At 43.1% G+C, this 27,670-nt stretch overlaps 1 protein-coding gene across 1 annotated transcript in view; it reads right to left on the reverse strand.

Moving 5' to 3' along the window:
* The window catches only part of SCML2 (Scm polycomb group protein like 2), a 106,119-nt gene extending 86,068 nt beyond the window's left edge, over positions 1-20,051 (reverse strand). The window contains exons 1-2 of the mRNA XM_077807182.1: positions 19,943-20,051; positions 12,286-12,354 (exon numbers count right to left, since the gene is read on the reverse strand). Coding sequence (XP_077663308.1) covers positions 12,286-12,354; positions 19,943-19,964 — 91 coding nt within the window. The 5' untranslated portion in view covers positions 19,965-20,051. The remainder of the gene's footprint in view (positions 1-12,285; positions 12,355-19,942) is intronic.
* Between the last annotated feature and the right edge of the window lie 7,619 nt (positions 20,052-27,670).

The following is a 27,670-nucleotide window of genomic DNA, read 5'->3' on the forward strand; positions in this document are numbered from 1 at the left end:
AATACAGATTCAAAGATCTAGTTTATGTACAATACATTAAATTGACAGATTATATTTATTATTAAGCCTGCCCACCACTGTATAAAACCAAACACCCACAATATGAGTTCTTGCATTAGAATTCAGTTGCTCTCTCACAAAGCTTCCCCCTGCCTAGTTGGTGTTTAGCAGATTGAGCCCCACTATCTAGGTTCAGGCTTTCAGCCAGTTTCTATTTTTCCACAGGCTCATTCTAGATTTCTGGCACATGGCTGTGTCCCCAAACTGACCCATCTGAGCTCTTTCCTCTGGGCTGGCATGGCTCCTTAAAGGTTCTCTCTGGATTTCTTCTGCTCAGTTGACTACTACAAGTAGCTGGTGCTTTCTTCAAGGCTGGCATAGGTCTTTTCAGAGCAGGAAGCTGTAAACCTCCATCTTTTTGGGCACATTACGATCTACAACTGTTCCCTTCTGTCTCTCTGCTCTCATCCCAAACACCCCTCCTAACATCCCACCCCTCCAGCTCTAAAAGTTGTATTCCCCCTCAGACACACTGAGTTTAGAAGTAAGGTGTCCTCAAATTTTACAAGTATGGATTTTATGTAGACTTATTTGCCTACTTTGGTGATACACAGAGCTCCTCATCATCTTGCACACCAATGACTGCTGGTAAAGGACACTTCAAAGTGGCTTAAATTCAAACGTATCCAAACCCATACATTTCTCTTTAGATTCAACCTCATTTTTTTAGTAGAGTGCGGCTACAGATATGCAAGCAGCCTTAATGAAGGCTGAAACTTCACTCACTCTTCCTTCCAGGATGGCCACTGCTTGCTTGTTCTTCAAGTCTTCTCTCCTTCCTGTGCAGACCGCTGGGAGCCTCATGCTTTCAATATCCTGTTTTTCACTCTTCAGCCCACCTTCTCCTTATCAATCCTGGGGTTTAGTTCTAATTTTGCTTGGTGAGTTGATAGCCTCACATACTCTTGCAAACGGGTGAGTTAAAATATGAAAAAAATAATCCTCAACGCAAATATTTTCCTTCCCTTGTACATTATCCTAAGTCCTCCCACTCCCAAATATCCTCCCCCATCATTTTACTGGAACCCTTCTCCCCATCACAAGATTTACCATACCTTCCTTCCCTCCTTCAGTCCTTCTACTCTCCTCATTCCTCTTACCCACAGCTCCAAGTTTCACCTCCTCTTCAACTTCCAGTCTTAACTGGCAAGTCTCCTGCAGTCCTACCACAAGACCAAGGGGCTCCCCGTGCAGATGCACTCTGCATTCTAAGGCCACTCTGTTCAGCTGGCACTAAGAGTGGCTCCCTGTCTCTCTTCTAGTCGAACAAACAACAGTTTTCATCCATAAACCTCAAAGAACTTTACATTGAAGGATATTACTACCCTAGTATTATAGATGGGTAAATGGAGATAGAGAGGTGAAGTGACTTGCCCAGGATCATGAAGTTGGTCTATGGCATAGTGGAAACTAGCTCTCATGACTAAGTCCAGTACCCTGTGATCACCCTACCTCTGACATATGGGTTACCTTTGCAGCACTAAAGAGTGCGCTCAGTAGCGGCTGGGTAGTTAGAATGTGGTCATGAAAGGAGAGACAGGCATTATTCAAATGCCAATAGCAGGAGGGATAAAAGTTGTCTCCTTAGCCACCTCCCACTCTGGGCAAGCAGAAGAAACAATTACTTATTATAACTGTGGTTTTCTTGGAGATGTGATGTAGATGTGTATTCCATTTAGGTGTGCGCATGCCCAGTGCACCGAAGCCAGAGAATTTTGCCAAGCAGCACCGGTAGAGGAGCAGCGCTCCTGCCTTGTGACCATAGCCCTTCCCCTGGCTATCTGAGGCTGTGCCACCACAATCCTCCTCAGTTCCTTCGCAAACACCCAGAGACTAGACGCCGATACATAGGGGACAGAGGCTGGGTCAGGAATACACATCTGAATCACATCTTGAAGAACCACAGTTACAGTAAGTAACCATTTCTTCTTTGAGTAGATGCAGCCGTGTATTCCACTTAGGTAATTCACAAGCAGTATTCACCCCAGTAGGTAGGGCTTGGAGTCTACCTAAACTGGAATTGCAGGATTGCCCTACCAAAACTTGCATCCGCTCTGGCAGATGCGGCAATGGCATAATAGTTTGCAAATGTATGTATGGAAGACCATGCAGCAGACCTGCAAGTATCCAATATCAAGATGTCACTAAGGAATGCTATTGACATTGGTGGTGCTCTCACAGAATGAGCTCACACCCTCTGAAGAGGCGTAGCCGAAACTATTTCATATTCAGTCTTGATACAGGATTCATTTAGAGAGCATCTATGAAGGCACTGCTTGCCCCTTCATACAATCTGCATACAACACACACAGGTCAGGTGAAGCATGAAGCGATTTAGTCCTGTCCAGATAGGCTAGACATTAACTGACATCTAATGTATGGAGACACTGCTCCTCTGGAGATGATGTGGCTTAGAAAAGAACACAGGTAAATACCCCACCTGGTTCAAAATGAAACTGAGAAACCACTTTAGACAAAACTTTTGCATGTGGTCAAAGTCACTTTGTCCTTAGAGAATTGTGTACAGTGGAGCCACATCTTCCATGGGGGTTAGGTTCTAAAGTCAGCGCATAAGGTGAAAATCGCGTATAGTCAAATTACCCTTGAAAATCCCTTAAATTGCCCATAAAGTACAGTATACTGTACATGGTTTTGTGTATACAACCCTGTACAGTAATATAAATGTATAATGTACAGTGTATAATAAAGAGTACATATGTAAAAGGTAATTTTACAGTACTGTATTATTAATTACAAGGGGCAATTACAGAGGGTTATCAGAGCTTGATGTCGATGCAGGAGACAGAGGTGACAGAGCTTGGGTGACGGAGAGCAAGTCGTAGACGAAGTGGTTGGCTCTGGTTCAGCTCGAGAAGTTGATTGCGTAGGCTCATCTGCTGCTGGTGTATTTTCCTTGAAAAACATGGTGATCGGCAACTGTCGCTGTTGGCTCTTGAGCTGCTCAAACATTTCTTGATACAGTCTCAATTCGTCTGTAATATGTCGTGTGATTTTGAGGCTTTGTTCCATAGAGGAATCGTATTTAGAAATTAAATCATTCAAGTGTTTCAGTGCTTGGAACACTTCAGCAAATTTATGAAGATTCCAACTTGCTGGTTCTTCCTGTTCGTTGTCATCATCTTCGTCTTCTGTAGAAGATTTTATCAGTTCCTCTAACTCTTCGTTAGTCAATGTTTCTCTATGGCTCTGTCAAGGTTCCTTTCCCACTCTGAACTCTAGGGTACAGATGTGGGGCCCTGCATGAAAAACCCCCTAAGCTTATTTTTACCAGCTTAGGTTAAAACTTTCCCAAGGTACAAACTATTTTACCTTTTGTCCCTGGACTTTATTGCTGCCACCACCAAGCATCTAACAAATATATAACCGGGAAAGAGCCCGCTTGGAAACGTCTTTCCCCCCCGCAAAATCCTCCCAAACACTAAACACACCCCTTTCCTGGGGAAGGCTTGATAAAAATCCTCACCAGTTTGCATAGGTGAACACAGACCCAAACCCTTGGATCATAAGAACAATGAAAAAGCAATCAGGTTCTTAAAAGAAGAATTTTAATTGAAGAAGAAGTAAAAGAATCACCTCTGTAAAATCAGGATGGTAAATACCTTACAGGGTAATCAGATTCAAAACATAGAGAATCCCTCTAGGCAAAACCTTAAGTTACAAAAAGACACAAAAACAGGAATATACATTCCGTTCAGCACAACTTATTTTATCAGCCATTTAAACAAAACAGAATCTAATGCATATCTAGCTAGATTGCTTATTAGCCCTTTACAGGAGTTCTGACCTGCATTCCTGCTCTGGTTCCGGCCAAAGCAACACACAGACAGAGAGAACCCTTTGTTTCTCCTCCTACCTCCAGCTTTGAAAGTATCTTGTCTCCTCATTGGTCATTTTGGTCAGGTGCCAGTGAGGTTATCTTTAGCTTCTTAACCCTTTACAGGTGAAAGGGTTTTTTTCTCTGGCCAGGAGAGATTTAAAGGTGGTTAGCCTTCCCTTTATATTTATGACAGGCTCTCAATTAATTCTTCAAATTTCTTCCTCAAGGATGTTGACAAAGCCTTCACCACCCACTTGCCTGGCCACCTGAACAATGTGTTTCCTTTCTTTGTCAACGGTCAGAAAACCCTTAAAATCGTTCACACATTCTTTCCATAGGTTTCGCCATCATGCATTGACTGTTTCAGGCTTGATTGCATCCATTGCCTGTTTAATATAAGTGATGCACTCGGCAACTTTGAAGGACTTCCAACACTCCATCACATTAAAGTTGGGATCAGCATCCATAGCACTACGTGTCTGTAAGAACGTAAGCCTCATGTATGTGGCCTTGAAACAGTGAATCACGCCTTGGTCAAAAGGTTGGAGGAGGTATTGGGGCGGGGGAGGGAGAGAAGACGACTTCAACGTCTGTATGCACAAACCGGAATGCCGCAGGATGGCCAGGAGCATTGTCTACAATCAGCAACACTTTAAAAAGTACAGTCCTTCAAGGTACCGCTTGACCTCCAAAATGAAACACTTGTGGAACCAATCCAGAAATAATGCTGTTGTCACCCAAGCCTTTTTATTTGATTGCCAGAACACAGGCAGGAGATTTTTGTTCTTGCCTTTTAGGGCATGGGGATTTGCAGCCCTGTAGAGCAAGCCCAGCTTTTATTAAATGCCCAGCCACATTGCCACAAAACAACACAGTCACACGGTCTTTAGCTGCTTTGAAGCAAGGGGCTTGTCTTTCTAATTTCAAAGTGTAAGTGCGGTTGGGCATTTTTTTCCAGAAGAGCCCAGTCTCCTCAGCATTAAAAACTTGTTCCAGAAGATAGCCCTTTTCTTCTATGATTTTCTTTAATTGTTCGGGGTCGGCTTTTGCTGCCTCTTCACTGGCAGATGCAGCTTTACCAGTAGTCTGCACGTTTTTGAGGTTGAAGCGGTTCCTAAAACCATTAAGCCAACCTTGGCTGGCTTTGAATTCCTTCTCATCAGAAGGCTATCCCTCTTCGGCGAGAGGTTTGAACGGCGCATAGAGGCTAAGAGCCTTTTTTCGCAACGTCTTGCCATTGATAGGCACACGTTTACGGTTCATGTCTTCCAGCCATAAGTTTAATGCCTTTTCAGTCTTCACTAATGTCTTATCACGCACCTGGCTCATCACCTTAGCAGTTATTGGAGTACTTGATGTCACAGCCTAATGAATTTCTCTCTCTTGAATCTTGAAGGCACAGATGCTAGATTCGTTGCGGCCATATTCACGCACCAAGTTGGAGACCAACACAGTCTCTCAATAAGTCCAACACAGCCAGTTTTTCCTCCAGCATTGGAACAGATCATTGTTTCTTTGGTTGAGTGCCAGATGGATAGTTGGCTTGCGTTTACGGGCCATGTTGTATGAAAAATATGTTCAGTAACTTTAAACACTGGAATCACATTCAGCGCGGTGAGATGCTCACACTATGAGAGGCACGCGGGAACTGAGACCGACTGAGGGAACAGCAGATTCACATCTCCCATCTCACGCTCACTCCGGGCATATGCTCATTGAGTAGAATGGTGGGCAGAATCGCTTGCACTATTTACAGGTACCTTGATATTTTTCTTTTTTTTTTTTTTGCTGAGCGCGTATAGTTGAATTTGCATAAGTTAAATGTGTGTATGATGCGACTCACCTGTATAAGGAGAATCTGCCTTTAGAGCCTGCAACTCACAGAGTCTCCTTGCAGCTGTTATCCTACCAGGAACGCTTCTGACACAAAAGCGGAAAGGTAGAAGATGCCAGGGGCTTGAATGGGGGTCCCATTAAAGCAACTAGGACAGTATTAGGGTTCACCAGAGGAACTGGCTCTCAGACTGGAGTATGCGATGAAGAAGTCCTTTAAAGAATCTTGCCACCATGGCACTGGGGAAGACAGATCTTCCCTGAATAGGGGGATGAAATGCTGATATTGCCACCAGATGTACTCTCAATGAGCTAAGTGCAAGGCCCAATGAGAAAGTGCAGCAAGGATGTCCTGAACAGAAGCCAGCATCAGCTGAACTCTGTGGGCCAATGACCACACCAAAAACTGCTTGAATCTTGCCAAGCAGGCCATTCTGGTAGAGGGCTTTCTACTGGTGAGTAGAACCTGTTGAACAGCTGCTGACCATACTTCCTCCTCATTTAGCCACAAAGCAGCCATACCATGAGATGCAGGGCGCTAAGCTATAAGGTGCGACTGTGATTCTGTGTGAGTAGGTCAGGATGGAGAGGTATGGGAGGATGAACTGACAGCACAAAAGGTCAGAGACCCAGCACTGCCTCGGCCACACTGGGGCAACGAGAATGAGCTTGGCCAGATCCATCTTCAGCTTGAAAACGACCTGTAGGAAGAGTGTACAGGATAGCCAACAGCCAGCTGAGATGGAAAGTGTCAGACAGGAAACCTGTACTGAGACCCCCTTGAGAGCAGAACAGATGGCATTTTCTGTTGTCCTTTGTAGCAAACAGGTCAATCGTCAGAATATACCAAGCTGCGAAAATTACCTGGAAGACACTTGTCTTCAGAGACAACTCATGAGTCAGGGAAAAATTCCTGCTGAGATTGTTCGTGAAATGATTCTGGACCCTGACAAGTGGTGGTTAATAGAGTGATCATCTCCTTGATGCAGAACTGCCACAACCTGATTGCCTCTTGGCAGAGCATCCTTACCTCTTCACATAATACGTGGCTGTGGTATTCTCAGTAAGTATGTGAGCCACTGATGCGGTCCAGAAAAGCAGGACATGCATTGTAAATGGCCTGAAGCGCCAACACTTTGATATGCAGTGATGATTCCTGCTCCAACCACAGACCTTGAACTTTCAGTGACCCCAGATAGGCTCCCTTGCCCATCAGGGAGGCATTGGTGACAACAGACCTGGTTGGTAAGGACTGGACGAAGGGAACACCCTGACAAACATTTTCCATTAGCATCTACCATTGCAAGGAGTCCAGGACCAGTGGAATGAGGCAGACCAATATGCTCAGGGAGCGAAGAGTCGGACGGTGAACTGTCCTGAGCTACATTTAAAGGGAGCAAAGATGCAACCTTGCAAACTGGACCATCTGTGCAGAAGCAGACTTGTGGCCCAAGAGCCTTAGGCACATCCGAACCATAATGCATACTAAAGAAAATGTGGCAAAATGTCTGAAAAAGGTCTGTCAGCAAAAAAGTCTTCTACAGGTCCCCAATGAACTTGATTTTCTGAGCAGGAACCAAAGTTGACATTTCAATGTTCAGGATGAGACCCAGATGGTCTCAAGCGCACTGTAGTGTTGACATGGGAAAGGACTTCCTTTCTGGACCTGCCCCATAGTAACCAGTTGTCCATATATGGGAAGGTGTGGATTCCTTTCCGGCTGAGGTACCCCTTCACCACGACCATGCATTTGGTAAAAACCCAAAGGGCAGAAGAGAGGCAAAAGGGAAGCACCGTATACTGAAAATGGTGCTCCACTACGACAAATCAAAGGAATTTTCTGTTTCTCTGCAAAATTGTCAGGTGAAAAGAGGTGTCCTGAAGGTCAAGAAAAGCCAACCAGCTGCTCTGTGACAACTGCGAGAGGATAGTTGATAAAGTGACCATTTGGAACCTCATGTATCTGATATATTTGTTGAGGCCAGGAAAGTTGGGAAGTCTTACCCTTCCCTTGGATTTAGGCACCAGATAGTACAGTAATAGAAGCCATGACCCCAGTGGAACCTCCTCCACCGCTCCCAAAGCCAGTAGAGAGCAAACTTGCTTGAGAAGCAGTATTTTATAAGAGGTGATCCCTATCGGGAACTTGGGGTGGGGGCTTCGGGGAAGGTGTGTAGAGTGGCCAAACCCCAGAACTGAATGCTTCCTCTTCTAGGACCTATGCCCCTTTCTGGGGTAGTCCTGCTATCTCAGGGGAGGGAAAGGCTGCCCAAATGTGTGCTGCAAACAATACTGCTGCTGATCACTGTAGTGGTCCCTCTGCACTGCTGGCGTACACATCCCCAAAGATCGTAGGGCAGCCCTAGAGTCCTTGAAGGAGTGCAGAATCTCGTCCGTCTTGTCCAAAAAATGCACTCAGCTGAAGGGCAAATCCTCTATGGCTTGTTGCACACCAGGACAATTCCCGAATTCTGCAGCCAGGACTCCCTTCTCATAGTCACTGCCAAAGCCATCACTCTGACTGAACTATCCGCAATGTCCAGCATGGGCCATTACAAAGTCTTAGTCACCAAACAGCCTCTGGTGATAAATGCCCAAAATTCCTCCCTCAAGACTTTGGGCAACTGGTCTGCAAACTCAGACATAGCCATCCAATTCACAAAGTCGTATTTAGACAGCAATACCTGCTGGTTAGCAATGTCCATCTACAAATAAGAGAAAGTGTCAATCTTCCTACCCATCGGGGCCATCTGTTTGGAGCCCTTATCTTTGGGGGTGGACTTAAATCCATCCTTCAGACCTCTATTGTTCACCGTGGTTATGACCAGGGAATTTGGGGCTGGATGGGAGTAAAAACCCCCAAATCCCTGCACCACAATGAAGTAGCAATTCTCCATGTGCTTTGCAAGAGGGGGTAATGAAGCTGACATGCTCCAGAGAAAATTAGCAGGCTCTAGGAGTGCATCATTAATAGGGAGGGCTACTCTCCCGGGGCAGATGGCTGCAGGATATCCAACAATTTATAGATATTCTCCTGCAGGAACACCCAGGGAAGGCAGCCACATGCTGCAGAAGGTCCTGGTACACCTTGAAATCCTCTGGTACGAAAGGAAGATCGAGACACCACAGAATCAGAATCACAGAATCACCACAGAAAGCAGTTAACTGTGCCAGAGCCAGATCCTACTCCAGGACTAACAGGCCTGGACAGGATGACTCTGGAGGCTCCACATGGGGAAGGTTCACTGGTGCCCAGGCCTGTGGCAGCTCGACATGACTGCTCAGCGATCTTGTCTTAGAGCGCGATGGAGGAGTTGGACCTACGCAACCAAGGAGCATCCCACAGATTTCAAGCAGCCCACTGGTATGGATAGGGCATTGGTAGCCAGTAGACACCAGGCAGAGGCCCGCCATCTCCACTGTGAGACGAGCACCTATCATAGTACCCATAGCTCTCCTTGACTGGGCCCTGATGCAGGTGAGGCAATGGAGAGCAGGTGGAGGAAGATCCCGACCTGGACGCTGAGGAATCCCGAGCTTCAGGGGATAAAGGTGGAGCCAGCCCTGAGGGTGCAAGCAACTGGCCTGACTCATCCATACCCCAAAATGAAGAGCAAACTGGCACAGATGGTCGAAACGGTACTGCTAGCATCAAATATACCTCCGTTGTTTCCAGTGCTGGAAGTGGGGTCAACCCTGAAGTCGAGGTGACTGACAGTGCTGAAGTCGAGAGAGGTGCATGCCGCCACGGTTACATCAATGGTGCCAACAGCAGGGGTGCCAAGAAGTTCCCAGTGCTGGGGAGGTCCCTTGTTCTGAGCCCGGCACCAGCCCCACTTCCACTGACTATCAAAGGGAAACATCAGATACCAGAAGACCCACAGCCTCAGCAGCCCAGCCTCAGCAGCCCACCCAGCCAACAGGGCTATAAACTAGGCAGCCTTGGCAAAGTCCTGGGCCAAGGGAGAGGTCAGGACAGAAAGGCAGAGGAGGCTCATTACCATCTGATATACCGCCAGTGCAGAAACAGCCAGTGCCAGCATCACCCTCTTCAATATGGGACTCAATGGACGGCCAGAGCCGGAACCAGAGTTGATGGTACGGTGTCTCTGATCTCCCTGAACGGTACCAGGGAGTGGTTGATGGGACCGGCTCCATTTCGCACGCTGACATTCACACTGTGTATTAAGCTAGATGTCAAACACAGCAATACTTCCAAGTGTGACTGCAGCTCCCCTCACTCAAACTGGCATAGCAAAGCAAGTGGAGCACTAATCACAGAACCATTTCCTCTACTGCCCAGTATATACTGGCAGCAACGAGCAACAGAAAACTGCAAGGATCCCTCCCAGTAACTAGGAATGGAGGAGGAAAAAACCCACCTCTCTCCCAACAGTCTTAGGGAGGAGAAGAAAATGAGTCAAAATGACAAATGAAGTTCTAGAGAGCTTTAACAAGTTTGCAGACAACTCTGTGGTGAGATGACATCTACAGGTGGTGATGTCATAACAACTACACAGTTACAATACAGATAACGAATATGACATCAGGATGTCATTCCATGGATTATTTTGTGGTTCACTGCAACACCAGTCTATGGAAAAAAGTAGCTCCCAGCCAGTCAGAGGACCAATGAGATTACGCTTCCTCTCATGGGAAAGAGCTTCGGGGTAGCAGCCAAAAAGTCTCTGTAGCAGACTGAAAAACTTCTGTTTAATTAGATGCCCATGGAAGGCCTTAGTGTTTTAGTTTTATGAAATGTTATAACTCTGATGTGCTATCAAAGTTTTAACAAAAGACCCCTTCATAAGTTTTCTACCTCAGTCAATAATACCTGTGACAGTCCCTCGGTAAAATACTGTCCACAAAACTCGTCAGTTCCATACTATTCTCAACTCTACCAAAATCTTTACACACCTTGTTTCACCACCTCCACGCCTCATGAAGCCTCTAACTAGCTCCTCTACCTGACAGCTTTTCCTTTTAGCAGCAGTGATCATGTGTTACTCCTGGGGGAATTCTGCACCACTGCACAATGCAGAATTTGTGCAGAATTAATGTCCCGCACAGAATTTATGTTTTCCCCCACAGACTTGGGGCTGCAGAGCTACTGGCTACCTCTAGGGGCCGCTGGACTCTGCAGAGCCTGGCTCTTCTCCAGCTTGCAGCGAGACAAATGTCTGGACCAGCAGGAATGGAAGCTTTGCACATTCTGGCAACAGGGCTTGATCCTCATCCACTTAACGGGAGCAGGCATGGGAGACCTGGCTCTGGCACAGAGTGAGGAAGGGCAGGGTTGCACCGTGTCCCTCAGTGGGACAAAGCTGCAGGGGGCGGGCTCGGGGGGAGCCGCACGACTGGGCTCTGGGGAGAGGGGAGGAGCATGTGTCTAGGCCGGGGGGGGGGGGGGAAACATGTCTGGGCTAGGGGAGGAATCATGCAGCCCTCTCCAGCGCCCTCTAACTTGAAATGGGTTGTTGTAGGAGTTTCTTTAAACTCTCTACTCCTCGGGGAATTTTTTTCATTCTCTGTGTTGTTGACATACTTGCTGATAGGTATTTTTAAATAAATTACCAAAATAACTGAAACTGGTGTGATTATATTGTGTTATTTTGACAAATAAATTTAAAAATATTGTGCACAGAATTATAAAAATTTTTAGCACAGAATTCCCCCAGGAGTAAGTCTGTGCTCGGTGGGCTCAGACAGTGGGAGTGCCCCACCCTTCTGTTAATTAGTAGGAAAGAGAGATGGTGAAAACAACTTACTGAAAACATTTGTTGTTGCCTATAAGACATGTAACTAGGTTAATGGGTCAGCTTTAAAAAACCAAACACAAACACAACAGGTGATTTCCCACACCCTCCAAATGACAGACCAATTGTCCCTGATGAAAAATTATCATTTTCTGCTAAGAGTGAAGGTATCCATTTTTATTTTAAATGATGGGAAACAGCTGCAGATGGGAATGCTCTCAACTTTTTCATTTAGTCTCAAACAATCCACTTTGTTTTTTAGTTTTCCCCACAAAACAACAAATGCAGAAGATTATTTTACCTTCCCTACCTATGTAGCACTAATGAAGATTCAGCCCAACTATCGCAGCTCCTCTCTTCAGTATCAGCAAACATGGTAGTTAAGGAGAAAACAAAACAATGGAGACTTTTGGGAGAGAAGGCAGAGAAAAGGTATACATAGGGTTAAAGGAAGTAGAAAACAGTAATGATCCAAAACTTCATCTTAAAAAAATTGGTACCCACACATTATTTTTGTTCAGAGGATTACATAGGTAACTAGTATTTGCCTTTTGGTCAGCTGAACTAGTATGCTAAAGTCAATTCTTTCACCCTTCCAAAGGCATTTATATATGCAATATCAAAGCACTGTCTGCTAATGAAGTTAACAGCAGTGGTTCAGATGCTTTCTATTCTTCTTTTATGTATCCCAGTCATCACTAACAGCCTGAGCAGTGTAAAAGATTCCCAGACAACACAATCCAAATATTTAGATTTAAACATTATCTTGACTAATAACCTGACAATTTTAATACCTACCATTTTTTAAAGACACGTTGTTTGACTGCTGACTCTTCCCATGTTTCTCCTTTTTAACATTCTTTGAATCTACAAGACATAAAATGTCATTACATAACAGATTTAGCATTCACATCATACTAAAGTCCAGGGTAACAATTAGTCTAATATAAAGCACTTTTAACCATAACTTTCAAGACAAATACGTTCTATTAACCACAGATTTTTGTTTATATATTTCACTATGTCATAAAAAGGTAAATTTTATTCTTATTCTAGTTCACCTCAGAGTTCAAAAGAGAAACTAACATCAAGATAAAAGTACAAGCATGGAAAGAAAGAATTCCAAAAAGAATGCTTCTTGGCTGTCAACAAACATCTTCCAAAATTTTAAAAAACACAATCTACATTTATTTTCAAATAGCTTTTATTTTGTTTTATAGTTTGAGCGAGAGTATTAGACCAAAGAGCATCTTGGACCTTGCACCAAGGTTTCCAAAAGACATTCATGATTTTTGATTTGAGACAAGAAAAGGTCTTGGTGCTCAATGTGCTGCACACGACCCTCTGAAATTCAAGCCCCTCTAAGGTATCTCAAGTGGGCCGCACAAAAACTGCAGAACCCAAGATCACTAGTCATTTTTGTCAATCTTGGTGCAGGTCCTGACAAACTGAAACAGAAAAAAATTAGTTTATTTCTCAGTGAAGGTTCTCACTGCAACCCTAATTCACTGAATACAGGCCTATGCTTACACCACACCAATGAATCAGCAGAAAGATTCTCTCAGCTGTTTCTGCACATTACTCCTGTTACCATTGGTGGAAGAACAGAGTGAAACCCAAGAGGAACACACAATCAATTCCACTTTACTTCAGGTATCAGTACGACAAGGAAAAGGTAACTCAAGCCATAATGTGAGTGTTGCCCCTAACTCAAGTTCCAGCCTCACACAAAATCCCTTAACTTGAGTGTAGTGGTGCTTTTAATTCAAGTTGGCTGGCTTGTCAGGGGGTATTATGCTACAGCTCAAGTAAGCACAACTACTCAGCTGCTACCACAGCCATTCTGTGCAGCTTGAGCATTATTTCACAGTGTCGCTGCTCTCAATCAAGCTAACCTAACTCAAGAGAAGTTAGCCATGAAGATACCCATAGACAGATGAGCTACCCATGATTGACTTTATTCACAGCTTTGCCACATTAGCAAATATTAAGACAACCATTGTGCTGCAGCGCATTCAATTCCCTTTTCAGTTTAGGATCATACTTCAATTTCCAGTTCCATACCAAATGTCTATATTTTTGACAGATGTTTGATACTTACCTGGAAACTGAAATGAAGGTACAATCCAATGTTATAAAGCGGATCACACATCTTGTGTGTCACATAAGCAAGGAATTGGTGAAACTGAGACACCATTTTCTCTCCAACATAGACAGTTTAGAACTGGTAGAAAATATCTGAAGAAAACAAATCCTAATGGACTTGTTCTTCTTGATATGCTAGCAGGGGAGTGGGCAGTGAGTGAAGGAGAATGGAAGCAAATAAGTGAGCAAGTGCTCTTTGTTGCTTTTGGGCAGAGAAAGACAGCATAGGTTATTTTTCACCCTGTGTAGAAAGTAAATTTTTCAAGCCATGAAATAGATGTAGGTAGTTTCACTAAGGCAGTAGATTTCAAATCTCAGTCTCTATTTTTCTTGGTAAACAAGTATATTTAAACATAGCATTATTGCATTCAGGTCAGTGACAGCCTTGATATTTCACAGCTATGATAAGGAATCGCTGCTGTGATTACAGTAGGTGTTTTAAGCATATACGGTAAACTACTATTCCTTTTCTGTATAATGCAATCATTCTCTTATAATATTGTGCTACCCACAGTTATAGTGAATGTGAGCTCCTGTTTTCATGCACCATTTTCAATATAACCTTTTCGGCTAACATTTTCACTGATGTTGATAGCCCAACAAGTGTTTTAAACTAAGAACAAAGATATGAACTCCTGGCCTCCACACAGGATGGGAAGCCAAGTAATTCCTTACTGGGCTGTAATCTCTTAAAGATTAAAAGTTCTGGGTTTCTGCTCTATTGACTAAAGGGGAAATTTTCTCCCTCTTCTTTGGCCTGTTTTCCATTTCCTTCTCAATGATTTAAAATGACTATCCAAACATAGTATGGCAATAAGGCCAACACCAGGGAAAAGGATAAGTAAAAGGTCCACTAAAACCCCAAGATGGTGAGTGTACATATCCTTACATAGGGATAACAGTCACAACCCCATCCCATTTCTTCAAATGCAGTGACCTTCCAAATCAACATTACTTGGATCTAATTGGGATTGATCTGAAGACCGCTGGTTCTCTTCCAAGGTACCACCACTGCTAGATATTTAGAGGCTAATGAGATTGCAAATATGGATTTGAAATATGAAAAATAAAAGTGGAATTGTCATTAGCATTATTTGTGAGATTTTGGAATGGACAAAACTTCCAAAGCAGTTTCCCTTTGAATAGGAAGTGTTTGGAGATTGAATCCTGGGGGATCCCACATGATTGAGATCTTGAGGGTGACTAAAAATTGTCCATTGCCCCAAGTTTTGAAAAGAATCAGGGCAGATAAAAATCTATTAAATGGGATTTTTTTGATAAAATGCTTTTTGAGGAAGAAACCTATCTAAAGATAGTTTTAATTAAGATACATTATAGCTCAAAATATCTCATCATGGAATAGGATTATAAATTCTAATTCTATAGTATGAGACAAACATACATGGGTATATTAAGAAAAGTTTTGTAAAATGAGTTCCAATGGCTCATGGATTAGGGACCAAATTTTATGCGGTTCCAGGAGCTTCTGTATAGATTATTTAGGTTAATCTTTCTATCTACCCAATGGGACTCAGAGCAGAAGATACTATCAGAGATGCATAGTTTTGCAGTTCTCAAACTGTGGATTTGTGTCTCCAGAGATAACATGCTTGTTAACAGCAAAAATGTTTACAAATAAATATATAGAAGTAAGAAATAATAGACCTCAACCCTACTGTCCTTCTGCAAATTTGTGTACACAGAGTCAATCCCTTACCTCTCTCTAAAAGTGCAAAGTTTCAAAAAGTTCAATGAATAGAAGATTGTTGGGGGCAGAATAGATCTGGACAAGGAGAAGAAGTCTAGAGATTAATGTGAGAAGGGAGGGACCAGCAGCAGAAACAGAAGTGAAACTGTTTGAGCAGCATATTCCAGAAGTCTTGAGGTCTGAGTATAGCCTTCATTGATTTGAGATCTACCATACCGTTCACTCCCTAGAAGGGAAAGCCTATAATGGCAGCAGGCCGTAAAAGAGACCCAGTTTGGGAATATTTTAATGAAGTTCCTCTACCTGTGGGTAAGACAAGGCATGCGTGCAAAATGCAAACAGCGCAACAAAAAATGCAAGGCCTGGTTTCCCAAATGAAACAACATCAAGAGAAGTGTTCCTTCTCAGGAGGAAGCTGCATTGAAGATGATGAAAGGAACACGTCTGAACATGCAGGATCTTCAGGTTGGTAAACTTTTTTTATTTCATACTTCTTTCTTAAGGACTGCCTGTCTTCCCTCTGGACTATTCCTGAATTCTCAAGTTTGAGCAAAAAAATATATAGTTGTTACTCCATGGTACTATCATTTTAGCTGCAGTTGTGATAAAAAATAAACAGCTGAAATAGGCAGATCTTCCTTTTACAATTTCACCTTTAAAGTAGTACTGAGTGTCAGTGAATGCAATGAGTAATACTAAATGAGCAGTATGATAATCATAATTAAATAACTGCATTGACTTATTTTGTTTAGGAGAATCCATCCTCAACATACAGAATTCTGAAGACTATCCACTTTCAAGATCACCATCATTTTCTATAGTTTCAGAGTTATCTGCCAAGGATAGTGTTTCAGTCACATCATGTATGTCACACAGCAACAGTATATCTGTTGTATGTTCTTCTGTTACAACAGAAGAAGGGAATGTCTTCCATACAAAAAATGCATACACAGTAGAATACTTACAAAAAGTAGCATTAAAGGCTATAACAAACTGTGAAAAAAAATTCAACTGTCTAGCACGCAGCTTGGTCACAGACAATGCTGCAAATGTATCCAAGATAAGAAGAAATTATTTAGAAGAGAGTCCCAAGCTAACAACAAATGGTTGCAGTGCTCATTTGATGCACCTCCTACCCAAAGACTTCAGTGTTCCAGAAATAAAGGATAATGTTGTTGAAATTGCAAAATACTTCTGTAACAACCACTTTGCAGCAGCTGCACTGAAAAAAGTGGGAGGAACCAAGCTAACTCTCCTACAAGACGTGTGATGGAACTCAGTAGTGGACTGTTTTGAGTACTGTAGCAAGAACTGGCCTAATCTGATGACAGTTAGTGCCATCTATTTTTTCATGATTTTGTTCACAGTAACAGCCAAAGTTCTCAACAGTGGGCTTGAGAGAAACGCTGAGCACGTGCTGAGTACCCTGAAGCCTATTTCTGTAGCCTGGAACAAAATGCAGGGAAATAGCTGTTTTATTGCTGACGCTGTTAAAATTTGGAAGGAACTGAGTGAAATCTTAAAAAGAGAAATATGCAATGACAGAGTTAAATTACAAGCATTAAAAAAACCAACGGGGCAAGCTCTATCTCCAGCTCATTTTCTTGCAAATATTCTCAGTACTTGGTACCACGGTCAAACCTTAACTGCTGAAGAAGAGGAGTTGGCTATGACATGGACATTCAGCAATCATCCCTCCATAATGCCAACTATAATAAACTTCAGAGCTAAGGGTGAACCATTTAAGAAATATATGTTTGCTCATGATGTTTTAAAGAAAGTCACACCAGTGAACTGGTGGAAATCACTGAAGCACTTGGATTCAGAGACTGTTGAAGTGATAATCTCACTTTTAACGCAGTAGCTTCTTCTGCCAGCGTAGAAATAATATTTTTGTCCTTTGGACTAATTCATTCCAAATTGAGAAATCGTTTGGGACCTGAAAAAGCACGAAAGCTTCTTTTTCTTTTCCAGAATATGAACAAACAAGAAAATGAAGGTGAAGACGACTGAGTTAGCTGCAGAAGCCAATATTTTAAGTTTCTCATGTTGACCTGGATGACAGTCGATTTAATTTGTTGTTGTTTTTTAAAAAAACAATTCGTTTTAACTATTTTAGTTAGAAACAATTTTAACAAAAACAGACCTGATTTTAAAAAACTTGAATATTTAACTAAATTCAAAAATTAATATGCTTGTTTTGTTAAAATATGATATGTTTGTTGCTGAAAAAAAAATATATAATGTTGTTGTTTTAGTTAAATAAAACAATTTAAATGTCTGTCTGGCGATGTTATCCTCCTAATACAGCATGGCAAGAAAATCCTCCAAATATTAATGATTAACCTGTTGAATTGGAGATATTCACCTCCCATGGACTTCATAAATATCTGCTTCAAATTACCTTTGGTAAATGAAATAATCAAACAATCATTCATTTTCGGATACAGTGTAAAACTAATCTGAAAAGTTTTCAAATTAAAATCATTTTAAAAATGTATAGTGTGTACCTTCTAAAAATGAAACCTACATCTATCTCTACGTTGTGAAGAATATGTATACCAAGAAGAATACACTTTTATGTAGAAATCCATGATTAAATCGAGTCTTCCCGACTAGTGATTTAAATCAAATCCACCCTGAAAAGAATGGAACCATGGTTGAGCAATTCCATCTACCCAGGTTACACTTTACAGATACTATGCATGGCAGGTTGGTCTGGAGCACCTCTCCCCAATCTGTAGACATGAAATTCTTCTGCTAATAAGATAACTCATCAGAAGACAAGCCAGAGTAATCACAGCCATCATACAAGAAATCAGAGACAACTGGAGATTGACCCAAGCTTTCTTCATTGATTTGCAATCCACCAGGGACCAAGAAGGCTACCTCCTTCAAGCACAGAGTCTGGTAGAAGCAACTGAGATGATCCTAGTGACCACTTACAGTTCCTCCTAACATTGAACTCCAGTTTCCTGACACAAGAGAGCTTTCACAGAAAGTACCCACTTTTTAGAAGAGCCAGTTTCTTAACCAATGATATGACTATTACTCTCCTGCGACTGGAGAGTGCCCCAAGTCTTGTAGAATCTTTTTGGGAAACAATGAAAGCAATGCATTGCCTTAGAGAATATGTATCAGTCCTTTCCCAAGACGCTATTTCCTTGATGTCCTTGTGGGAAGGGAGCAACATAGAGGGTCGGTCTATCAAGATTTGCACAGCCACTTCCTAGGGACTTATTCTTGAGATTCCAGACACCACTCCAACAAGGGAGTCAAAGTCTTCCACCCTGGCTAGTTCTGATGATGTGTGAGGAGGCTCCCTCTCAGAAGTCTCTACCTCTGTTCCTCAGAGTTGTCAAGCACCTTAGAGTGACAGATCGCAAAAGACTATTCCCCTCCACCCTGACAGAAGGTCTCAGCTGCACCTCAGGAGTGGAGGACTGAGATGGAGTGGAAGAGCATTCCCCAACAAGCTGACCACCACCTCTCTGAAGATCTGTGATGGCAACCAGAGGAGGGGAAAATGTTTGATTCCTAATGCACCTGAGACTCTGTCTAGGACCTTTTATCCACCTCCAAGAGGGGGATGGGAAGAGAAGAGCTGGCTAACATCTTCCATCAAGACTTCTCTCAAATCTGTGTACACTCTAAAGCAGGGTGGATCTGGAACAGCTCCATCTCCTTCAACCTGTGTTTGTTTTTTTCTAGGTGACACATCCCAGATGGGCTTCCAGGAATAGGGCCTGTCTTGCAGCATTTTCAAACTATTACATGCGCAACTACAGTCATCATAGATGATCCACTGCAATTTACAGGCAGTAGACAACTGCAGAGAAAGCAGTTGGACTGCAAAGGTGGAAAGCATGAATTAGGTGCAAAAAACGTAGCAATCTTCAATAGAGCAGAACGACCTGTCCCAAAACTGAAAAGGACCAGTTACAGAGTAGTTGGGCTCTCTTCACAAGATTCTGTATTTCTATTTCATGCCTATTCTATTTCACATATTCACTTCTGCTCAAATCTCACCCTCAAGTTGATGCAAAACAACATAACTTATGATGTCCCCCCCCCCAGATACAGCACAGTAGAAGACATGACTAGAGAGAATACCACTGCATAGATGAGAAATTAAACTGCATAGAACAGTTTATGTTATCTACATGGGCTTTTGAAAGGTAGTTGCTGATGCAGTTTGCTATTGTAAAACTTAATACCCGATATTACACATTATTCTGATAACTGGATTCTGTGACATCTGCATAATTTATCACCTATAAAGGATTATATGTTAACAACACATCTAGATATGTGCTTAAATTTTCTACTCTGACTGTTTTCTAGCTTGTCTGAGGACAACAGTTGTTTTGGGTGAAATTATATAGAATGGTTTCAATTAAGGAGAAATTTAACACACCTACTGTAAGTTTGGGATTTTTTGCTTTAATTTGATTCATAACAAGTTCAGTACATATTACCATCCTATTTCAACTTAACAATACAGCAGTTATTACTATTAGGTATAATAATACCCCATTTAATCAAAAATAGCTTTTATGTTTTCTACTTTCTTTCCTTTTGGATAAAAGCCACCAACCTTACCTTTAGCTGCTGTTCTCCCCATGGTAACACTTATGTGATCTTCCTTCTCACAATAAAAAGCCTGAAGTTGAAAGACCAGTTAATTCTTCCTTTCAGCACAACAGTTTCCTGTGGAGTAGTAATACAGCTAGTTAGTTATAGATCCAATACAAAAAAAACCCCATTATATTGCTGTTTTAAAGCTGCAAAAGTTTAACAAGCTACTCGTAGAGGAACTTTGTGTAAACAAGAGCTAAATCGAAGAAATACTGGAAGGAGGAGAATAAATTAAATTTTCTTATTACTTCATTTTAAAAGGATGTAAACCCTTGAAAAGAAAAATCAGATTGCTTCACACAGCATGTTATGATTTGACATTAAAATATGCTTTTTTCTTTCCATCTTACATACACGCAATCCAACAATGGTCATGCTAGAAAATACCACCTGGGAAAAATGTTATGCTATTTAAAAACTAAGGCGTAATAAAACTCAAGTTTGGGAGCACGAAAGCAAAGGCACAATTGCTAGCTGAGATAAGTTGCAATGGCAGGTAGTGTCAGATCACAGATATCCATGAGGATAACACTAGTCTCAAATATAGCACAGGCGTAAGTTGCTGTGGGCTTTAAGAACAAGGAGGTCCAAGTTAGTTAAGCTATGCCACCTCAATAAAGAGAAAAGAGCAATATCTGTTTTGTTACTAGTTTTCCACTCCAGCACTCACATTTGCTGAACTTTACTGATGAATTTCATCAGCATTCCACTGAAATCAGAACAGTCATGGGTTAGTCCAGCAACAACAATGCTAACGAGCCACTTATTTTTCCATTCACTCTACGTGTATGTATGTATATACAGAAAGGAAAGGAAAGGAAAATATATATAAGGTAGGAATCTAACACAATTTTCAAGCTACCAACCTTGACAGATTCCCTTTAAGACTGTGTCAGTTTCTATTATGGTTAGTGTATAACTCTAAGTTACAAAACTCTTAAAACAGACACACACATTTTCTCTACAACAAAATCTGACTAAAGAAGATACTACCATGGATTTGCAGAAGCCAGACTTTCAAACATTCATTGATCTAAACAACATATCTATTATAACATGAACAATAGCTCAAAGCTAAGGATGCTACAGCAGTATTAGCTCAGAATTTCTTGAGCTTCACAGGGGTATACAACAACATTTAAAAACACACATTAAAAATTTTGAGTTTCATTGAACAACTAAATAGCTTTTACTAAAGCTTCACAATTTCAAGGTAATTGAAAGTCTGTAAATTATATATGGTCATGATGGACTTCATCACACGTCCTTTTACATCTACAGGATACTTCATGTGGATAAAACCAATTGAAAACTTCGTTTAATGTCATTTAATGAAATTTGTTAGTCTTAAAAATATTTGTAATGTACCAAACAGGTATTACCACTAAAATTATCAGTGCAAAAAATTTAAGATTAATAATAGCTGTAAATAAAACTGAATACTAAAACAAGCAAAGCATTTTTGCTACACAATAATGCTATAAATGATCAAATGAATAATATCTATATTTGAAATGATTGTAGAATTCCCCCAAAACATTTCAAAGCTTTTCCTCTTTAAGCAATAAACTATGAAAGGTGTTGCAGAGTCAAAGTAGTTGCCTTTATGGGTAGATTACTTAAAACAGTGCACGGTTTTTATCTTTTTTTGTTCCAAACACTGGATTGCACTTGGTGCTGTAATAAAGATTCCAACCCTGCAGTGATAGTCATCAAGTTTAGCACAAGTGGAGTGTCTGTCAGAAACATAAAAAGGATTCCAGCATTTCATTAGTTTGTGTAGCACCAGATAGGCTATTTTACAACATGCTCACCAGCCTGTTAAAAATGTAAGACAATTGGAAATTCTAAACCGTTGTTTGAAATAGCACAAATCCAACAACAGGATAAAATTTATTACTATTTAGAAGAGGTGTTACTGCAAAGGCCAGTTGCACCAAGTCTATTCTATTCAGGGTGCTTAAGTGAGCTTTTAAAGATTATTTCTTGTCCTATAAATTAAGTTGTACTTAAAAACTGAATTTCTCAGCCTCCATTCTGAAGAACAGCAAAAAAGCTAAATCTCTACAGAGACAGTGCAGTCAGACTAAGGCAGAACATAACTCCTTTCTGGGGTAGAGTTGAGGAGCACTCTAGTTCTGCATTTCTCAAAAACTGGTCCATGGAATGGTGCCAGTCCTTGTGATCCTCCTTACAGTTTAAGGAAGGAAGCAAACTGGTCCCTGGTATCAAAAAGGTTGAGAAACACTACTTCAGTTGATTCCACCTAATTAATTACCTTCCTTAACAGTTTGTCTTCTTATCTGCTGCCTACTCCCTACCCCAGCCAGGGTGGGAGCTTTTTGCATACAACTTCCAACATCACTGGCCTTCGAATCAGCACAACACAGCCATATATATATATATAAAAAGCTGGACAAATACAGAGTGCGAAGCTTGCAGAGATCCTTGGGCGGACGGGCAGGGAAGAGGGGAAGCCTAAGACATCCTTGAATATGTGAGTGAGCAAGCAAGCAGAGTATGTTGAAAAAAGATAGGAAATTAGGGTAAGAAGGAAGATAGACAAATCTAGAGAATGGAAGTCAGAAACAAAGGAAGGAATGAACCAGGTAGGAGAATGAAACCTGGGAAAGGCAGAGGCAAGGACAGAAAACTAGGAATAAACAGGCATAAGAAAGTAATGGGAAAGGTGAGGGGAATGGAAACAAAACCAAAGGCAAAGAAGAAAAATATGGAGAAAAATTAATCAAGCTAGGAACAGCACTTATGTCAGTCACAATACAGGAAACACCCCAAGAAGAGTCAATTCAGACCCTGGAAGTATAGGATCAGCAGGGGAGAACAATAAGTCACTTGACCTAAGCTAGGGAAACTGAAAATCAAAGGCAAAAGGCAAGAAAGAAAAAAAAAGTGTCATGTTAGTTTGAACATTAAAATGTTCAGAAATGAAACCCACTAAAAAAAGTCAATGTGGAGGATGTCCACATGCTTGCTACTAATACTACTTATAGCTGGGGTTTAAAGCATCCAGTAAATTCCGCTACATCCTTCTGTTTAACTTCCCCTACTTCATTTAATTCTGAATTAGATGGTGAGCTTGTGTCTGCCTTTAACTTCCTAATAAGGCTTTTGTTGTCAAAACCCATTCACCCTTACTAGTCACCTCCCACTGTGTGAGCTCTTGGTTAAAAATATATATGACTAGACAAGCCTAAAGCATTTGCATTTCCAAAGTTACTACTACATATGATGGAAAAATATTTTCCATCCTACTCTAATATTGTTCTTCTAATTTAGAAAGTCAACTTGAAGGGCAAGAATTACTGCTTTTCAGAGAGGTGAGCCTTTTAAAGAGAGACACTGTCAAAAATCATATACTTTCTTTTGGATGGCATATCACAACTTTCCCTTCCGCTATCTACACCATTCTTACAAGCAAGCAAGACAGTTATCTAGCAGAAATTTGTCCCAATACCCTGCCTGTTCACGAGAATACAACAAACACACCGAACATGGAGATACAACTTAACATGTCAGTTTAACACATGATATTTCAAAGAAACCTAAACCTATAGAGATTGGAGACTTTTGTTTTGAAGAATCAGATGCTTCAGGCTTAGGTGGACAGTTAAATCAAAGAAGTGGGTGGAGAGGAAACATTCTTAAAGCAGATTAGGTTTTTGGTCCTATCAACATTGTTGGTATAGCTCAGACTCCCAACTCTGCAATCCTTAGTTAAACAAAATGAATGGGAAATTTTGGCTGGGTAAAGACGAGAAACCCATTTCAGTCCACTTGATTTCTTTCACACGTGTAAGGATAACTATAAAAATCTACAGGAGAGTCAGATATGAGAATAATTTAAAAACCTCTCTCAAATTTCAAATTTAACTGTTTAAAAGACAATCAAATTGAAAAGACACAGTTAATTTCAAGTACTATCGCTACCTCTGTGGTTTTTCTTTTTCCTTATATTTTCTTAATGTTTCCTCTGATCTTGGCTTCTATGTGAAAGTCCCACATAAACAATATGGGATACTTACTGTGCAGGATGAACAGGGGAATTGGCTATACACAGAGAGCTGTCAAATGTACGAAGTAAAACAAACTGATATTTGCGCCCCTCTAATCTCTTTCACAAATTTTACTTCATAGATTATATAATCAGAAGAAAAAAAAATGGTTACTTACTTTCTCGTAACTGTTGTTCTTCTAGATGTGTTGTTCATGTCCATTCCAAGCAGGTGTGCGTGTGTGCGCCGTGTGCATGCCAGCCGGAAGATTTTTCCCCTAGCAGCGTCCATAGGGTCAGCCTGGGCACCCCCCCTGGAGTGGTGCCTTCATGGCACCCAATATTGGGCCCCGCCGACCCTCCACCCCCTCAGTTCCTTCTTCTGGACTATTCCGACAGAGGGGTAAGAGGGTGGGTATTGATAACCGTTTTTTCTTCAAGTGATTGTTCATGTCCATTCCAAGCAGGTGATTCACAAGCCAGAGCTCAGGAGGTGGGGTCGGAGTTATCCACAGAAAAGAGCACAGCTCTCCTGAAAGCCGCATCGTCCCTGGACTGTTGTGTAATTGCATAGTGCGACGTAAATGTATGTATCGAGGACCACGTGGCTACCCTGCAAATTTCCTGAATAGGGACTTGTGCCAGGAACGCCGCAAAGGAGGCCTGGGCCCTGGTAGAGTGAGCAGTTATCTGCGGAGTGGGCTCCTTTGCCAGGGTATAGCACTCCCTAATGCAGGACGTTATCCATGACGATATGCGTAGAGAGGATACCGGGAGGCCCTTCATTCTGTCCACCACGACTACAAAGAGTTGGACGGACTTTCGGAACAACTTAGTTCTCTCTATGTAGAAGACCCTACGCACATCCAGTGCGTGCAGCCTGCGCTCCCTATCGGAGGAGCGTGGCTTGGGATAAAACACTGGGAGGAAGATGTCCTGGGTCATGTGAAAATGGGAGACGACCTTCGGGAGAAAAGACGGATGAGGCTTGAGTTGGACCTTATCCTTATGAAAAGCTGTGTAAGGGGGCTCAGACGTGAAGGCCCTGAGCTCCGAAACCGTCGAGCCGAGGTAATTGCCACGAGGAACGCGACCTTGAATGAGAGATATAACAGGGAGCAGGTGGCCAGATGTTCAATTGGCAGGCCTGTAAGCCTGGAGAGGACTAAATTGAGGTCCTAGGCAGGGAGAGGCTGACACTTGTGTGGGAAGAGCCTGTCCAAACCCTTGAGAAAACAACTGACCATAGGGTTTGCAAAGACTGAGAGACCATCTGAGCCCCGATGCAAGGTGGATACAGCAGCCAAGTGGACCCTTACTGATGACCGGGACAAGTCTTGATGCGTTAGGTGAAGGAGGTAGTCCAGTATAAATGGTATGGATGCGAAGAGCGGTGACTGACTATGTTGCTCCGCCCAGACGGAAAACCTTTTCCACTTGGCCAGGTAAGTAGCCCTGGTGGAGGGCTTTCTACTATCCAGGAGGACTTGTCTGACCTGGTCCGAACAAGACAGCTCTGTGGCACTTAGCCGTGGAGCATCCAGGCCGTAAGGTGGAGCAACTCCAGATTCGGGTGCCGGATCTGTCCTGGACCTGTGTGATCAGGTCAGGGACCAGCAGTAAGGTGAGTGGGGCCGCTATGGACATTTCCAGGAGCGAGGTGAAACAGTGCTGATGCAGCCACACCGGCGCTATTAGTATGACTCGGGCCCGGTCTCTGCAGATCTCGAGGAGCACCCTGTGGACTAGGGGGATGGGTGGGAAAGCATATAGCAGGCAGCCCTCCCATGAAAGAAGGAAGGCATCCCTGATGGACCCTGAGCTGTGGCTCCCGAGGGAACCAAATGTTTGACATTTTCTGTTGTCCGGAGTGGCAAACAGGTCTACTTGGGGAGACCCCCAGAACCGGAAGATTGAGCTCACCACGTCTGGCCGAAGGGACCACTCGTGGCCGCTGACGCTCCGGCTGACGCTGTCCGCCTGCATGTTTCGCACCCCTGAGAGGTATGAAGCCTGCAGGTGGATTGAGTTCTCTATGCCGAAGTCCCACAGCGCAAGGGCTTCTCGGCACAGGGGAGAGGAGCGTGCACCCCCGTTTGTTGATATAAAACATCGCTGAGGATTGAAACACATCTGCCCATTATGTGCATTTTGAAAGCATAGCATGCCAGACGCACTGCCCTCAGCTCTTTGACACCGGAGACCAGAGGCCTTGGGTCTTGAGGTCCCCTAGGTGAGCCCCCCAACCCAGATGCCAAGGTGAGTAAGGGCTGGCAAAAGGCACCTCTACGCAAACCATTCGTGGGTCTAGCCACCATAGGAGGGAGTCCAGTACCAGGCGGGGCAGGGTTATGACCCTGTCCAACGCATCTCTGGCTAGTCGGTACACCGACGCCAGCCAGGACTGGAGTGGGTGCAGCCTGAGCCTGGCATGCTGCACCACTTACGTGCAGGAGGCCATGTGTCCCAGCAGCTTTAGACTGATTCTTGCTGACATCGTGGGGAACCGTCTGAGGCTCTGTATGATGTCCTCAGTGAAACCTGGCCTCTGGGAAGCACGGTCCTGGACTCAACCCAAGCCAGGGCGTGCTTCCCAGAGGCCAGTAGATTTCTCCTCATTCAGGAGGAGACCTATGTCGAGGAAGGTCTTTCTTATGAACTCGACCTGAGCCTCCACCTGGGCTCTCGAGCGACCTTTGATCAGCCAGTCATCCAGGTATGGAAAGACCTGTATCTGGAGCTTGCGCAGGAACGCTGCGACGACTGCCATGCATTTTGTGGCTACTCAGGGGGAAGCTGACAGTCTGAACGGGAGAACGGCAAACTGGTAGTGGCCTCTGTTCACCACGAACCTGAGGTAGCGTCTGTGATGTGGGACTTTTGCAATATGAAAAGACACGTCCTTCAAGTCGAGGGCGGCGTACCAGTCTCCTGGATCCAGTGAGGGGATAATGGAGGTTACCGAGACCATGCGAAACTTGAGTTTCTTTACGTATTTGTTGAGCTGTCGCAGGTCCAGTATGGGTCTGAGGCCCGCCTTGGCCTTCGGTATGAGGAAATACCAGGAGTAGAAACCCGTTATCTCCTGAGGAACCTCCTCCACTGCCCCTACCGAGAGGAGGGACTGCACCTCGAATTAGAAGTTGCTCGTGAGAGGGGTCCCTGAAGAGGGACAGGGAAAGGGGTTGAGGGGGCAGGAGGGTACAGAATTGGATGGAATATCCCCTCTCTACCATGCGGAGCACCCACCGGTCTGAAGTAATTTGAGACCAGGCACAGCAGAAAGGGGATAAACGGGACGAGAAAGTAAGATGGGAAGGATCCAAAGGTCATACTGGCAAGCTGTCCTCGACCGTACCCTCAAAAGGGTAGTCTAGAGCCCGGTGTGGCCCTGGGCTGGCTCAAGCTTTGTCCAGAGGGAGGGCGTTGCCTCCTCCAAATGCTCCTGTTCCACCTATGCGTAACGTCCTAATGGTTTTGGGATTGGTAAGGACGAAGGGCAGATTGAGGCCTAAAACGTCTGCGCTGGGTAGCAGGCGTGTGAAGCCCCAGGGAACGAAGGGTTGCCTTCAAGTCCTTCAAGCTGTGAAGTCTCTTATCCGTCTTCTCGAAGAAGAGAGCTACACTTTCAAGGGAAGGTCTTGAATGGTCTGCTGGACCTCGTGGGGAAGACCAGAGAC

Source organism: Eretmochelys imbricata, chromosome 1 (genome assembly GCF_965152235.1).
Source record: "Eretmochelys imbricata isolate rEreImb1 chromosome 1, rEreImb1.hap1, whole genome shotgun sequence".
Lineage (NCBI taxonomy): Eukaryota > Metazoa > Chordata > Testudines > Cheloniidae > Eretmochelys > Eretmochelys imbricata.